The 17255-nt window shown below is 43.0% G+C and overlaps 1 protein-coding gene across 1 annotated transcript in view; it reads right to left on the bottom strand.

Annotated features, from left to right (window-relative positions):
* Nucleotides 1-8069: 8069 nt before the first annotated feature.
* The window catches only part of SNX5 (sorting nexin 5), a 17172-nt gene continuing 7986 nt past the window's right edge, over nucleotides 8070-17255 (bottom strand). Inside the window, exons 2-13 of the mRNA XM_010145881.1 lie at nucleotides 15880-15984; nucleotides 15291-15401; nucleotides 14599-14720; nucleotides 14135-14258; nucleotides 13404-13499; nucleotides 12458-12563; nucleotides 12303-12378; nucleotides 11422-11461; nucleotides 11249-11335; nucleotides 9987-10146; nucleotides 9174-9259; nucleotides 8070-8156 (exon numbers count right to left, since the gene is read on the bottom strand). Coding sequence (XP_010144183.1) covers nucleotides 8109-8156; nucleotides 9174-9259; nucleotides 9987-10146; nucleotides 11249-11335; nucleotides 11422-11461; nucleotides 12303-12378; nucleotides 12458-12563; nucleotides 13404-13499; nucleotides 14135-14258; nucleotides 14599-14720; nucleotides 15291-15401; nucleotides 15880-15984 — 1161 coding nt within the window. The 3' untranslated portion in view covers nucleotides 8070-8108. The remainder of the gene's footprint in view (nucleotides 8157-9173; nucleotides 9260-9986; nucleotides 10147-11248; nucleotides 11336-11421; nucleotides 11462-12302; nucleotides 12379-12457; nucleotides 12564-13403; nucleotides 13500-14134; nucleotides 14259-14598; nucleotides 14721-15290; nucleotides 15402-15879; nucleotides 15985-17255) is intronic.

Raw genomic sequence — 17255 nt, 5'->3', positions numbered from 1 at the left:
GCTGCACTCTTAAAAGGAGAAGCAGATACTGTAAATTTGCTAAATATCTTACTCTGAAGTGAAAACCCCTCCTATGTCTCACATTAATCAGAGCACTTAAAACTAGTCCTAACCAGCTGCTCCCACTTCCTTTGTCCAGCTCTTCTTCAAACACACAAGCAGCCCACTAAGGAACAGAACAAATATGTGCAAAGATTTGCAGACAAAAAATGAGCTCTTTGGAAAACACCCCATAGAAGCAAGCACCCCTCTCCCAGCATAGAGGCAGCTGCGCTTTACAGTAGGACAGTTTCCAATGTTTTCCTTCTCTGTGCAGACAGGGATTTCCTGTCCTCCATGGCAACAACCTTGCATTTACTGAAGGAGACTGTGCCAATAATCTCCACAGCAGAATGAAAAAATTTTAAAGTGGCACTGTCTATTAGCTCAGTGCTTCAACTTGCTGATGCTTTTCACACCCATGGTCCAAAACCCCTCTGCCACGCTCCTTAAAAGGTTTGTGAGCGAGGGTAAATCTCTAGTGCTGCACTGTCCAAGCAAGGGGAGTTATTAGTTTCTCAAGTGCTAGTGATGGAAATCTTGCTGAAGAAGTCATGAACCACCACCACCTCCCAGCAAAAGCTGTCTATGCACCTTCCAAAGGACAAGCTTTTTCTAACAAGTAACCGTTCCCAGATCAAAAGTAGCTCCCATCACGCAGAGCGCCCTGGATTCAGATGGCCTAGGTCTTCCTGATGCAGATTTAGGAGTAAGGACTGCCTCTCTCCTAAATGGAAAGCACTTACTGGACCAGTGCTGGTCCAACAGTTTCAAAACACAGCTGAGCTAAGCTAAGCTGCCCCAGCAAGTTCTCCCCTCACCGTCCCCTCTGAGTCGCCCTTGCACAGGCCTGCGTGCTTCTCTGCTCCAGGAACACAGATTCAGCACACTGACTTGGCAAAAAGCCTACCTTCGTTTTGGCCCATCTCATGCCATTTTAGCGACTTACATCAGGTTGGCACGAGGCCACATGAACATCAGGACCGGCCTAAGGGTTGCAATAGGAACAAAACAGGAGAGGAAGTGAAGCCATCCTCTTTCAGTGGCAGCAAACTTGTGATGAAAATACATTTGTCATTGTCTCAAATTTAACTAGAAAAGTTACCTTTACTAGAACATCTCTGCTAACCTGCTCATCAGCCTCTTACATCTAAAGAGGTTTTGTTTAGCAAGGACTTCAAGGAGGAGTAGTTCAAGAAAGAGCTGGAAATCCGTGACTAAATCATACCTGAAGTATATTTTCAGGCTGAGCCTCAGGTGCGATCTAAACCTGTGCTGTTTTACAGAGGCATGCTTTTTTTTCCTTTTAAAATTCCTCAGAGGGAGCAAAACAAACTTGATCCCAACTAAACTACACACAATAAAGCAGTATGTTGTTCTCAAAGCAGGTAATAGGCTAGCTTTAAACAGGAACCTTGAACTTTATTTATTTTACTTACATGAACTTATTTTATACCACTGAATCATACTTTCAGGGGCATTTTCCCCACACAGAACAGGGTTAGGATAGATTTTAAATAACAGCAAAGCAACATTAAACACAAGATAAAGAAGGGGAATGAGAATCCCTTAACTTCTATAGCCTTAACTAGAAGAAGTTAAGGTGCTGCAAGCAGTAAGTGCACACAAACCAGCCACTGCACTTCACGTTTAAGTGCTGACAAGAGGTTAAAGCGATAGCAGAGAAGAACTCACAATGCATTTCTACCTGCCTGGGACTCCACCACCCCCTCTTGCAGAAAGTGACCTTGCAATTCCACTGCCAAGTAAAATAGACCCACAGAAGAGAGCAATTTAAACAGATAAATTTCACTGCATTGGAGTGTTGGGGCAGAACAGTCACACTAGCAGTTATCATGACTCCACAGAAAAGCAGTAAACTGCAGCCAAGGGCCAGCCAGGCTAAAATCACAAGCACTCATTCGACTGCTTCCAACAGCGGAGACAGCAGGAGCCCTGCAGTGGAATTTCAGATTCAAGTTAAATTTCTGTCTCTGATAAAAACTCCCTGTGGAACACAGGCAAGTCACCTTTTCCACATGCTACCTGAATTCCCTCCCCTGTAAAACAGGCATCGTTCTTGCTTGCCTGTTCAAGTTACAAAGCAATCCTAGCAGGGATTTTTTTTAGCACACAAGCACAAAACTCCAGCTGAGCTAGACTCTGATCTCTGCTGGGCCTTCTCATTTGCTTTGTAATATAAAAAGTAAACAAAAAGTAAGGCTAGGCCCACACCAGAGCTCAGCCGCTGGATCTGGACAGCGTTTTGATAGCAAATGAACGGCAATTTTCAGAAAACATTGCTGCCCAGCTCCAGCTTTGGACCTGTAGCTCAATCTGAGGAATTAAAATGGTTCACCAGTGCCTGCATTCATTCACTGGTGATCAGTAAGCTGCAAACGGCCAGATTTCACATCCATTTCAGATATTGCACTGTCTCCAAGTAATGGTGCAGGTGTTTAAGAACACATATGAAGTAACTCCTAACTGCGCTCTCAGACATACCAGCAAGTGCTGGGATAGCAGAGGAGCTACTAAAAGCTACATCCAAGAGTGGGAACTCTGCAAAGCTCTTTGCTTTGCAGCATAAACAAGCAGCTCCTCCCAATCTTTTGAGAGAGACTGCACGTACTATTAACACCTGGCTGACAAAATGTTCCCAGCTCTGTGTTGTGAGAAACTCAGATTTGCTGTTGTCAGGAGAGTAGCACAAGCCTATATACTGCTAGGGTATATACTGTCAGGGTCTCCAACCAGAGCTTTGCTACAGAGTAGGCAGTCAAGAAGAAACAGGACAGAATGGAGAGTAGCTGAATAAATTGGGGAGCATGTTAAAAAAAACCAACCACCTAGTCATGACAAATCTCTAATTAAAACATCAGTATCATCCCAAAGTAAGTCAGACTTCAGACGAATTTCTGCCTCCAGTCAGGCCAGCGTTTAGCAGAGTTTCTCAGCTTGTAAAGCCAGCCATAGCTGCAGAATCACTGTGGGAAGTACAGACCCAGCAACAACTTGCAAAAGGAGTCTATGCCCACAGTTCTTCCAGGCTTTCTGTATCCCAAGAGCACAGGAACAGTTCTCTTGCTTCATTTCTTAGCCTTAGAATCAGTGCTGTATCTTCTCAGAACCAGGAGCAATTACATAAACCAAGGCAAGCCAGGTCTTTCTTGGAGTACACTCAACAATTAATGATTCCCTTTCTATGGCTTCAAAACCCTGTTTTATGGCACCCCATGGAATCTTGTGCAACAGTCTTGTGCAACAGGACGCACTTGAGCCTCTCTTACATGACCAAGTTGGTTCCCACCTACAGTTTTCCAATATTCAGATACCACCAGCTCCCTTAAATACAATCCCCATCTGTTTCAGCTACCCCAGAGATGCTCTCATTTCAGTATGTCCACCTCTCTGCAAGCGCCCCACTAAGACCGCAGCCTTCTACACCCAGCTGTCCTGCTGCTAGTCTTTCCTGGGTTTGCACTGTGATCCAGATCCACTGCTTCATGTCCATCTTCACTGTTAGCTCTGTTCCACTGAAAATAGCTAGCCAGATACCTGCACCATCCAAGGACTTAGTTCTAGCTTACCTTGCCTGCACCATTCCAAGAGTCATCATTGTTCCTCTGTAAGTAGAGATGTGCTACTCCTGTCTAAGAATCTCAGTCACCTGGTTACTCTCATGCTGAGCACACAGCTGGATTCTTCAGGACCCACACTTCTGTTGGAAGGATGAAAAACATCGGCTTTTCTCCAAGATGGAAGAGAAAAGGCTAGACTCCAAACTTACCATCTGGAGAAGGGAACGCTGCATCCTGTAACACCCTACATAGCCCAGCAGCTGCATGCTAGGAGAAACATTCTCTCTTGGAAGGCAGTTTCTTCATGCTATCTCCCTAACACAGCACTAAGGGACAACAAGAGGATTGTGTCTGGCAGGGTTTTAGTAACAGTGGGGGGAGCTACTGGTGTGGCTCCAATAAGAAGTTTCAAGAACACCCGCAGCTCCAAGTCAGACCTGCCTCTTGCCAAGGCTGAGCCAATCAGCACCTCTGCAATAACATATTTAAGAGAGGGAAATCTGTTGGGTCAGTTCCTTTGGATTGGGAGCTCTATTTTTTAGGAGAAAAGTGCGACATGGGAGCGACATGCAGACACCCAGATCAATGAGGAAGCTGGGGGAGGAGGCATAGTGGAGCAGCCAGCCACTCCTCTTTGGCCAGCGGTGAGAAGGCAGGCTGAGCCCTTGCAGCTCTTAGAGATCAGGGGTGGGGCAGAACCTCATCTGTGGCCTGTGGAAGGCCCCCGGCTAGAGCAGTCTGTTGCTGAGAGGACTGTGGCCGGTGGAGGAGACAAACGCTGCTAGAAGAAGTTCATGAAGGACCATCTCCCATGGGAGGGATGCCACACTGCAGCAGGGGAAGGCTGTGAGGAGGAGGGAGTGGCACAAATATGGACCAGAGCGGGACTGACCACAGCCCCCATTCCCTGTCCCTAGGCAGCCTGGGGGGAGGAAGTAGCAGAGCTGGGACCAAAAAAAAGGGAGGGGCAGGGGGAAGGTGTATTAATTTCAGATTTTGTTATATTTATCACTATCCTACTCTGATTCAGTTGGTGACTTGTGTGTGGTTTTGTTTAAATTAAATTGAGCTTTGTATCCCCAAGTCAAGCCTGTCTTTTGCCTGAACCCTTCCTGTCCTTTGTCTCAACTGATGCTGTGTTTTCTCTATCCCATCCTACCCAACTGTATTAGGAGTGAGGGAGCAGCTGTATGGCTCAAGCCACAACAGGGATGCACTTCTGCTACCAGCTGTGTTAAAAGATTATGTCCTTGCCTCTCCAGGGCTGGAGATTACCTGCTGAGCTACTACTAAAACCCCCAGCCCTTTTCAGGCATTTCAGCTGGATTAGCAGAGACCTGCTATTTAAACTCAGAGAGAACACGGCTGGAACGGATCGTGTAGAACTAACCTCAGCACTTGCACTGCAGGCCAGTAGCAGGCTTACCTGCAGGCAGTAGCACTATCTGTCTTCATCAACAACACTAGAACTGGGTGTTTACCAAACCTTAGACTTGACCAAACAGTTTTTCCTCTGATCTCATTCAAAGGGACATAGAAGAACTGACATCTGTGGTGCATGGCTCTTCACATAAGTTACCATGACAGTGATGAGGCTTATGCCTGTTCCTAAAAGCCGAGTTGCAAGCCATAAACCACAGCAACAAGCTGTGGTTTACAAGCAACAAGCTTGTAAACTGCTTTACAAATGTAATCAGTAAGCAAGCATACACTAGAGTCAATCCTTGTTTAGAACATCTACAAAAACACCTGATCTCATCCTCCCCCAACCAGCCTTTTAAATGAAGTCTCAGCAATATTTCTAAAAGCTTTTATATTAATGATGTGCCTTATCACACTGACTTGCCTGTGATGATCTTTGTTGTGCTGAGGCTTTATTCAAGGCCCTACTACAAGGAAAGTCAGGTCCAGTCACATTACAGCAGTTTTTCCCTTATGAGCAGACTGCTCTCGTAGGCAGTTAATTTCTCTGGATATATCAACTTATGTCCAGCTGCCAGGTAAGAAACTGGGTTATGCAGCAGCCTTTCCAGTACATTATAACTCACACTGAGCATAAACATTGTGCAATTAGTTACCAGCAGCTGTCCCAGCCTGCCACCCACTGGGCATGTGATCTGTGCTGTGACTAGTATTTTCCGAGATGACACATTTCAGACATTGAAGCTGGCTGCAATGCACTCTACTGGCATAGCAAAGTTGACAAAACAACTTCCTTCGGAGCAGCAGTGCTATTGGCAGAGACCGCTTTGTAGCCATTTTTTTCTTGTAGTTATAGTTAATTTACAATAACTGGGTATAAAGCCATAACTATATCCACTCAAAGTCCTCTACATACTTTTAATCTGATTAACACTTCAAGCCAAGCCAAGCTATGTTGAGAATTTAGAGAGCAAACCACACAAGAGCAAGCATCTCACAAAAAAGCTCTGAAAGAATATTTTAAAAGTGTCATGCTTAGCTTCAGACACACTATTACTGGCAGTGCATGAAGCCCACAATAGTCTAGACTGCTTCTGGAGTAGGGACATAAAGTGTCATTTGTCATGTTGATCCTAGCCGCAGCCTTTCTCCGGGGAAAATAAGGAAGGCCTTTGAATTGAAGTAGTTTAGGATAAACATAGTCAGAGCTCAACTTCTTCAGACTCAGCCCAAAGGTTCAGCTGTACAGGCTGCAAGTTCCTTTCTACTGACTTTGATCCACAAAGTCCTGAAGACCACCCAAGTACTGTAAAACAGCATAAGATGCTACTTCTTGTGCCACAGGCAATAGATGCAAAAGGACATGAAGCAACCACAGCTTCTGAGAGCCAGAGCACACCAGCAGAGTGCAGGATGAAGCCACAAGTGAGGGCAAAAGTCAGGGTGCACTAAGAAAACCTGAAGTTTTGCCAGTATAAATTGTCCCATGTGGGACCACTAGTTGCCCCAGGACAAGTGGCTAGGATCTTACATGGCTTCTGTTATAGGTGCTGACAGAAGCATTGCTGTCAATGTCAGCTGTCTTCTACATAAGGGCTACATACCCACAAGCAGTATACTTATGTGGCTGTTACTGAATCTGAGCTGTTGGGCAGAAGTTGAGTATGAACTCCAGAAACCTTAATCAACCACAAGTTGAAACTGTTCCTGTCAAAAGAGAGGTAAAAGGAGACAATTCAGGCATTTTTCAGTTAGACTACTGCAGGGTGGTGTGGCTAGTAAGAGTTGCTCAGTTTTCATGGGGTACCAAAAAGAAAAAGCAAATGGTCCCAGAAGAGTAAGCTACTGAACAATCCCTAGATGATGCTGCTGAGCTGCCCTTCCCCAAAGTTTCTCTGGTAGCAGCTTCAGGCAGTCTCCCCAGAGCACAGCTATACAGAGCGTGACTAGAAGTTTGGTCACAAGAAATTAAGCAAGGCTCAGATACTCATCTTACTCAAAAAGCTGCCTTTAGAAGAGTAATGCTCACTGACCTGTATCCACATGTGCCAAATGACAGGCAGCCTGTGGAAAGATGATCCCAGTGTTTATAGGCTGAGTTGTCTCAGCTATGGCAGTGTTCACCCAGTTGGCCATACTAAGTTTAAAGAGGTTTATCTTACAGAAGACTGGCTAGGTCTGTGCTTCTGGAAGCCCTGGAGTTTTGAACAGCCTCTTGTTGCTAGCAGGAGGTTTAAAGATTGACAAAAATGTGAAACACTGTACAGTATTCTGAAGGAGCCCAAGCCATCTCTACATACCGATGCTTTCAAAAGGCTTGGCTTTCTTCATGTGAGAATATAGGAAGTTAAACTTTCAGAGAGCTACTCAAACAGCAACGTGACCTGAAGTCCACGTTTCATGTCAATGCCACTCCAAGAACAATCCTACTGAGTCAAACATTTATCTCCAGTGCTCTGAATTAAGAGCTCCTGGTAACTTGTGATAGTTCTGTGCCTGAAACCTCAGTTTGCCATTTTACATCCCGCACAAAGTCTTGCCATACAACAGCTTATTGTATCAGACATCTTTATTTGCTGTATTGCCCAAGTGTACAAATACTGAATGTAGTTATAGAAATTCAAAATATATTGTAGTAGAAATCTGAGAAGTGGAATGTTAAGATATTTACTTTACAAAATTACTATACTTAAGTCACTCCCACTTGCAAGTTTCAAATATATCAGGGCTATGAGACAGGTTACTTTATGATATTGCAAAAAAGGAGTTCTTCTCAGAAAACATTTTCTGCTAGAGAAATTCAGTCAACAGCAAATTGTTTTCTTGCATTTCACTCATTTTGAGTTATCAGCCAACAGGATGTTAGCTCCATCCAGACATCTCATACATAATTCAGGTCTCATTTATACCAAGAAAGGCAATGTATCACTATCAATGTATTTAAGTATTAGTCAAACAGAATCTCAGTGATAATAATTATTTTAAGCATAATGAAGTCAAGCCAACAAGTGGCTCCTGGCCATTGAGTGCAATTGATGCTTTTTCACATTTTCAGAATAAGGCAGCTTAGTTCTTGAACAAGTCAATACAGCTTTGCAGAAGACACACATTGTTCTGGAAAGGAAGAGAATTAGTTTTAGATGAGTATGACCGATAATTTAAAACCTGCCTTCTGCAATGAAGTGGCTTCCAAAACAGTAGATCCGTCTCAGGATTTTGTAGCCTGTGACAATGCTGAGGAGGTTACACTGCAAAGACAAGCAGTAAAGCAGCAAAAACAGATCATACAGTCTGCCTCTTCCTGCAGGCCTGAAACCATGACTCAGTTTGTGGGAAGGAGAGGGTCAAGAGCCAAGAGTAGTAAGTTTTTAAAAAGTGGACCAAACTGAGCAGTATTGTCGAGCCTATTATATATCCCACTCAAGCTCAGCACTGAAGTCCTGTGATGATTTCCCACTCTCAGGGAGCGGGAAATTAGCTTCCTTTGAAAAAGGAAAATCTAAGGATTCACAGTCACCTCTGAGTCTTTCTGCTTTGTTCTCTACACTAAATTAAACACACTTGAATCTGTGTACACTTTCCTGCATTAAGTTGGTAGTGAATGTAGCAACCGTCTTCAAGCCTGTTCAGTAAAGCTTGGCAGAGGCTGCTCCAAAGCCAGTGTCCCCCTTCACTGACAAGCCAAGTGAGAAGAGTTGACAGCTAGATCACAAGCTGCAGGATGTGCTCCCACAGCATTCAAAAACACCTGAAGGAGCAGCTGCCTCTAGATGCAGGGGTGGGGGTCAAACCCCACAGATAAGGATGCCTGATGAGAAGTTAGGTGAGCTTTTGGTACTACCTGCAAAACTGAGACCTCGTTTGCAGTGCAATAGGCTGGTCTCCTAGGACTGACAGGTTGGAAACAGCCTTTCTGCATGGGACAGATAACGCTGTCTGTATTTGTTCTTCATACACACTACACCCACAGCTTTTCAGTTCCTTTTCTTCCCCTCTTCAGACCTCAGCTGAAGAGTCCAGCTCTTCTATTTTTACAATTTGTAGTATTAAAGGGAATACAGAAAATCCTCCAAGTTCACACAGTATTCATTTATCTCAAACTATGCCTGTTAAATTCCAAAAAGAACACACCTTTGCATGTTTTATTTCCAGTTCTGCCATTTCAATCAGGTTTTTGCGGAATGCTGCTATTCTCTTCTGTTTGAAGCTCATCAGTTCTGTAGGGAGGGAAGAACAGACAAAGATAAAACAGATATGCAGACTGTGACTGGAGTTTCAGCAAAACCCCTTGCATTTAATGAGTTTTATTGTACAGCTCTAGTTCCAGTATTTGACCACAAATGTTCAAGAGTTAGTATTGCTGTTTCTAGCCAGACACTGACACCTTGGTGACAAAACAGCATGCTTAAGAGAGAAAGGTTTTGTAGAAAGACAACTGGAATAAAACAGAAGTAAGCCACACGAGCTCTGTGAGAACAATTAAAAACAAAGAATATTAAAGAAGCAACATGTGTACCACAAAAGCATGTACCATGAAAATAGTTTTATATTGTCCAAAGGCTAAGAACCAGTATTTGAAACTCTGCATGAGGCAGTCAGCCATACTGGGACAGAGCAAAAGACTGTTTATGCAGTTCTAATTCAGATAATCAGAAGCCTGAGCCATACCTTCAGGTGGAGACTAAGAACAAAAGTTCAGCCTGGAAAGCAAATACTAGAGGACTATAATTACAGTTGATCTTGTACTGATACTGCTCTGCTTCAGACAATCATTCTTAAAACTATTTACCTGCATTAATTTCATAGGCATCCACACTGCCCTTGGGATGTCCAGACTGCTTGCTTCAGGGAGTGTTCAGAAGCCCTCAGTAGTCCCAGATCAGATGGAGACCTAGACTGCATTAAGATCTCCCTTCAGCATAAACACAGCAAAACCTGTTTTACCTTGTTTTGCAGATTCTGAAATCTTCTCAAACTTCTGACAACAATCCTGTTGATGTGCTTCAGCCAGCCTGACGTCCTTGCTCTTTAGTCTGGCTTTATCTAGAGCTTTGTTAGAGTTTTCATAGTCGACAAGAGCCCTTGTACGTCTGTACAGAAGATCCTGAAAGTAGACAGGAATAGTGCATCAAAGCCTTTAAGAGGACTACTTCCCAAATTGAGTTTACAACTACCTTAACAGCAGGAGGTTTCAATTCTTTCAGCACCAGATTCTGCTCCTCCCAACAAGCTAATATAATCTGTTACGCCCTTAGCATAGCAACAGGAGTCTCTCGCCAGTGCAGTGCTGTTTTCAGAACAGCCATTTGTGTCTTAGTTAAGGAAGTCCAAGGGCTACTGTAGGCACTGCTTCTCCCCTTAAAGTAGCTTTATCCTTCTATAAGGTGAGCATCTCCACCAAAGAGGAGCAGCATTTTCTGAATACTCTCAGTCTACTTCTAGTATGGGATACACTATTAATTTGTTGGAGATCTGACGGTTCGACTGAAGCACTAATCTAACCTAGACATGAGAAGGAGTACAGGTCTCAGCACCAATTCCTTCCTAATCTAGTAGCAGTATAGTCTTAATATCTGAACAGCAGTACATCACACAGGAGTCTCTAGTGAATATTGCAGGATACATGACATTAGAGACACTAGATGAAGAGGCTCATCAGGTTAAACATAGATGCCATTTCTCAGCACAGTCATCCCCTTGCCAAGTTAAGTACTGATTAGAAAAAGAGTTGCTGGCAAGGCTTTTACCATTACATCAAACTCCTGGAAGTGCAGACTCCAGGGGCCTTCACGTCTCACCACATATGCATGATAAAGCACTTCTGCAGTTGGGATTTACTTTAGGATTTCGACTTAGTCATCACTGAGTTCACTGTCAAGTCACAAGGTCTCAAGCAGGTGAAGGGTCTGAATTTGAATCTGCAGCAGCATTCTGTTTGTTCCAACTTACTCACAGAAATTTAGAAAGTTCTTCCTCTCTATATATCAACGAAAAACCAGTTGGGTATCTTAAACAGGCCTTCTGTAAGTGGGTTGTGCTACAACTAGCCAATACATAGTTTCTATATTCTGCTGTGGTTTAGGAGTACCAGGTTTCTTAGGTAAAACATGGGTCCTCCTTCCTGTCTTCTTAAAGCACAAAGAATACCATGAGTGAGTCGTGATGCCCATAGTAGAACTGAACTTCAAAAAGAAAACTATTCTCACCTTAGCAGCTTCTATATTGAGCATGTAGTATCTCAGCAGTTCAGAGAGCTTTAAGTCTTCATCAGACGAAACTCTACTCTCTACCTTCTGCAGAAAAGATCAGATAGTTGATGTGTAACAGGAAACAACAACATCTAGAGTTAGATATTTCCCCACCCCAAAGTTTCTCTTACCCTGAGTTTCTCAAAGAGCTCAGCAACTTTCAACAAGTACCTGGGAGGAAAAAAGTTACATACGTTTTAGATACTTACTTCTTAGTCTGATAAATGCTAGGATTAGCAAGAAACCAAAAGCGCTGAAGGCTGGAGTTTACTCCTGCATAAAGACCTAGACAAGGACTTGAGGACTCAGGTCTATGCAAAGACCTGGACAAAACGTCCAATACAAGAGGTGCTGGATTCCATTTTAAACAGAGTAGTACAATGGAGCAGCTAAACACCATTTTAAGTAGTAACACTGATCTCTAGGGAATGAAGGTCTTGCGGAGACTTTCTCCACTGCTACCCTCCAAGAGGCATGAACTGTCTTATTTATTCAGCTACGTACAACATTTTAACAAGGTGTTGGTAAACTGATAGCCAAGTTGAGAGGTGGAAGAATCCACCTCAGAAAGCTGACTAGATTGCCACAGCTTAAAAAAACCTACAGTTCTGGAACTTCCAAGGTCTAGAAGATAACAGAGGCCTAGTATAAGCTGTGGTTGTATTTAAGGGCACATTAGAACACAGATGCATAACCGCTTCCTCTCATATTTCTCTGGGAGTTTGTGACCTGAAAAATTTCAAGGAGACTTCTGTTTAGAAGGAGCTTTGATAACCAGCACAATTCAGCTTGAGGGCACAACTGGCAAAAGATCAGCTAGTTCAGAGTCAGATGCAATTGTTAGTTTTAGGTCTGCTGCATTTGGAGCATCAAAAGATAGTTTCGATATCACTTGCCTGCAATTCAAGAAACTCAAACCAGCTATGACTCAATCACCTCGACCTCGATTTTATGGAAGGAATAAGATATTCCCAGACTCAGAACATATTTATGAACAGTTAGAATTGCTTACTTTTTGATAACTGTAGGTTCTTCTAATGCCAGGCTGTTCAAACAAGCTGAAGTATAAATATAATCATCTGCAACATCTGCAAGAACAAGACAAGGTTTTCAGGTTGAAATCAGCAAGACTGCAAGTTCTTTAGAAAGGTCTTTGAAAAGATTCACTTTTATGAGATCTTGTCATCTTATCTGCTTTTGCACATGCATCCTTGATTCTGTTGTAGTAGTTTACAAGAAAAATCTTCTCTTGCTCAAAAAAGTCTTCTACTTCCTGAAAGAGAATATGACCTGTTAAGTCAGTTCTATTACTGCAGAGTATAAGCTCTTCCTTCTTTTGGAAAAGGCGAAAGAAATAACCATAGCCATCTCAGTATTTTATACCCATCAATCTGTAGTGAAGCGCAGAGTTCAAAACAAGATCCTGAGTCAAGACAAAGCAAGTTGTCTGGCAAGTTTTTTCCCCACAATGAAGTAAAGATGGACTTGACACTCAACTATGCAATGCTGCAGACTGTCTGAAACATCTGTATCAGACAGCCCTTAGGGCTGCCAACTGCTAGAATTTTTGTCCAAGGCCTGCTGCAACACAGCAGCTGAACAGTAAGCAGTTTACATCCACACCAAACATTCTATGCACCGTAATATTTCATGACATTGTGTTTAGGACAGCAAGTCTATTAGAAAGAGCTGCCATGGCAACATGATAGAAAAGCTGAAGCTGGACCAGTTACAGGAGTCTTTGGTATCTGATTTCATCTACTGCAAGCAGAAGCCCATAAATCAGGTCTGTTCAGAGCTCCAAAGTAGACAAAAGCCACAAGCACATTTGACAAAGGTGTATTTCCTTCCCCCCATTAGTATCAGGTGTTCAGATCCACCAGAAACTTTAAAACACACACTTAAACTTTAAACAGCCTACAGCTTCAATGTCTTCTTTCTACAGAAGTCATAATTAATACAGACTACTCCTCCCAAATTGGGATAGCAGTTAAAGAAGGTCAGCATTAGTAACTGAGCCTCACACACGTCAAGCCTGAAGCAGACTTCCCTGGAGAAGGAAGCAAGAGGCAATCAAGATTAGGGTAAGTAAGAGGTAAACCAGCTACCTTACCTTGACTCCAGAGAAAAGGACTTCATCAGCACTCTTTACCACACTTTTTAAAAAGCCACCAAACATCTCTTTTGTGTTTTTTCTCCGAACACTCAGCTGCAGAGAAACCAAAATAGCTTTTAAGTTATCCTAAAGGGGAAAACAGTGACTATTTGACACTTGCAGTGCAGCAACATCATTCATATCTAGTATACGACAGAGCAGGCTGATTTCCAGGCTCTCCATAACACCTGTATAAAGATGGCTTATGTAACAAGTGGCTTGACTGGAAGTTGTTCAACTATTCTGTGCCACAGATTTTCCCATTCCCAGAAACAGCTCAGTTTCTCCTTACAAATCTTGGATTGGCATCTACCACTCATAATTAGTATTGCAACTGTTTTGTCAAACCTAACTTTAATACACCTCCATTCTTCCATTTTAGGGCCATGCTACACACAGAACAGTACACCTGAGCAATACTTGCTCCCAAGATAAAGACAGATTGGCTTCCTAGCCAACTTGACTAGAATTAAGAAACCCTATGAAATTTATAGCAGAAAAAGGTCTAAGAGTCAGGCTTTCATCCTTTATTCATCCCACAGAAGTACTCAAGTGCTTCAAAAGAAGCACTATCTGCTTGCTGATGTTGCACATAGATTTACATACCATCCTGACTGTGCCCAGAAAAAGTGACAGCACTCCAAACATCTTGCCTCACTCAGAAAGGAGAAAAAAGAAAAGTGTCTTACATCCTGGTCATACTCCAGGAAAACATGAAAATTCCGATCTTTGCTGAGCACAGGATGAGAGGAAATCCGCTGAAGGAAGATTTCATGTGATGATACAGTCTTCTTGAAGACAGCAAGGTATTCACTGAAAGAAAAGAACAGACTGAGATCCTCTTTAATATATTAAAGGTGGCAATACAAACAATTGCTTTCAGTTTATCCAGTAAAAATATTCAACAGCAGGCTTCTGAAATAGCTAGCAACAGAGAAGCTATTTTCAATCTCTTCAGCTAGAAGTTTGAGAGGAACTTTTAGCAACTCTCCAGCTCCAGGATTTTAAAGATTACACAGCAGCAGACATCCTTCAGAACAGTCACACTCAAAGTGAGTGTGAACCAAAGTACGCATCAGTCAACACCAAAAAGGTTGCTCTTTCAGGAGGCTTCTTTAAGCACAACTTTTGGCAGCAGACTCATTCTACTTACGCTTCTAGCTCTTGCTTCATTTTGGCAAACTCTTCTTTTGTCATAGACACTTCTCCTTCCCCTAGTTTCTGCATCTTCTCTCTGGGACCATCAAAGTCAGGCCTTGAAGGTGCTGGAGGTATCTAGCCAAGGAATCGGTTAGTGATAGCAAATAAAAGTTTTCCAAAATCACTTCTAGCCTTCTCTGGAAGGAAGCCCTTTTGCCTAGTCATAGCAAGGCAGCAAGGCTCTGCACCCAGGAATTCTACAGGCATATTGATGTCTGTGTCACCATTTGCCCCTCCCAGCTCTGTGCTACCCCTGCCCCAAGAGGGAAACCAACCAGGTAGAACAGCCTCTACAATCCACTCCATAGCCAGCTATCTCCTGCGGCCCACAAAAGAATCATGATAGGAAAGAGATTGTATTTAACAGAGTATTGCACTATGTCATCTTCAGGCAGATATTAATGCCACCATAGAGTCAGGGGCCCTCAGAGCATCAAGCTTTTTTTTTGCTGCTCCAAACTATATGGAAGTTAACAATGCCACAGCACTCACTTGTTTGGGAATTAAGGCAAAAGGAAGCATAGGGAATACCCGAGTCATGAAATACTAGTAACATTGGTAAAGCAGACTTCGCACCCTTACTAGTGTGTACTTCAAATCACGATAGTCTTGTTTAGAATTACACTTTTTTTAGGGAGCACTTACAATAAGTCCTGCATATTCTTCAGTTTCAGTGAGTGTATCATGCAGCCATACAAAGTCTTCATGCTGCCTTGTAACTGAAAACTCAGGGCTTTGAAAAGCTGGCAGTGTAGTCTGGAAGAGAAGATATAGAAGCCCTACTGTTTTGTAAATTAGTGCTTTTAGAAACAGTTCTGTCAGTTTCCAAAGGAAGCTCTTTTGCCTACTAAGAACATCGGCTACCCCCTTTTAGCTGAGCTGGCACTCCTTTGAGAGCCTTACTACTATTTAAAGAAAAGGCACTGTTGTGGAACAGCATTCATGCAGTAGCTGGTTTCCCCACCCCTGCCCCCCAGCCTTCTGGTGTCAAACTAGGATTCCTTCGCAAAGCCTAACTAGTCTATCAACTACCTCGTCTCTAATTTAGAGAATGTTCAATTCTTTAAAATCTGAAAATTCTGCATATATATCCTCAGGCCACCTTTAAGTGGAAAACCTCCATCCAATTAGATTTCCTTCATTGCCAAGCCCATCTTTATAGGTACGTGCATTGCAAATACACAGATTACTTGCATAAAGTTTATGAACACCTCTTTCTACCTCATGATCTTACCTTAGTATGCACAGTGAACTTCACTCTGTCCTTTTCACTTAGGGCATCGGGTATGTCAATTTGGAGAGAAGGGTCAACATTCAGGTCTACAGATACAGACCTCAGCTGCAACAGAATTCAGTATAAGTCTTGATCAAGCATCAGGTAGGTTTAGTAAAGCTAGACTGGTTACCAACTGTCAATGAGACCCACAATGCACTAAACCACTGCCTCCAGGAACAGCACACATGGACAAGCATGACAGCCTCAACACTACCTGCACATCACTGTGACAAGTCTTCCCTTCCAAACATAGGAAAGGAAAAAGGCCTGTCAGCTTCAAGGCTGAAGAACTGACTGCTAAGAGTTCACACTAGCAGTATTTGGGAAGTTTCTCTCGAAAGAAGCACCCTGCTTCCAGTATTTCTCCAACTTGTTCACTTGGAACACTCCAAGCCAAAGCCTATTATGTCATTTAGAAGGTAGCAACAACCCTAATAGTTCCCTCTTCATTATCCTGTCCCTCCACAATATGTGGCAGACCAGTTCTTAAGAGCCTAGCCTTGTGATCTGTTTCCTTGGCCTTAGATTAGAGAGCTGCTTTAATCTAAGGAAAGAAGAATTAAGTACTTTTCCCTATTACAAATAGCAAGCCATAGGCAAGGATCTGATGCTTCCTCACGAGTCCCTGATTGGTCAGCCACTGCCATTCCAACCTCCCAAAACTACTTCACGTGTTCCAGCAGCTGTTCTGACAGCTGCAGAGGCTACATTCTCCCCAGTCCTGGGGAAAAGTGGGGCATGAAACCACTTTAGGCTCTCATAAAGCCTAAAAGCCAACTGTTTGCCAGAAACAGAACTATACCCCATGAACACTGTAGCGCTATCACTGCACCTGTTTGATCAGGTACCTGGCATCATGTTATTCATTGCTGCTAGAATGCACATTTAGTGCTAAAGAAAGCCCCAATAAGCTGGTACAAGAATTAAAGATAGGTGAACTTTGCTTTACAGACACCTCTTTGTTGCAAATCTCTAAATTCAGGTTTTGTCTTACTGTTACCCTTTCTAGGCAGAGCTTTGTGCCTGGCAATACTTTAATGCTATTTGTTTCCACTCAGCATCTCTGAAAAGGTTTCTGAGCATGCTTTGCAAGACACTCTTTGCAGGAGACCTCAGAGCCTACCAGATTCAATAAACACCAGACTTACCTTCCCAGACAGGCCTTAAACAGAGCTGACATCTTCCTTCGGGACTTATTTCATCATTCCAACAGCCTACACCCAGAATATAATTTCAGCCATACTTAAACTTTTCTAGAGCAGTGGAATAGCCTTCTCAGTTGAAGATGCTCTAGGTTACACACCACTAACATCCTCAAATCATAGTCCTGCTGA

The sequence above is a fragment of the Buceros rhinoceros genome, unplaced genomic scaffold (genome assembly GCF_000710305.1).
Source record: "Buceros rhinoceros silvestris isolate BGI_N320 unplaced genomic scaffold, ASM71030v1 scaffold24691, whole genome shotgun sequence".
Taxonomy (NCBI): Eukaryota; Metazoa; Chordata; class Aves; order Bucerotiformes; family Bucerotidae; genus Buceros; species Buceros rhinoceros.
Note: the sequence above shows the minus strand (reverse complement) of the source record. Positions and strands in the feature narration are given on the sequence as shown.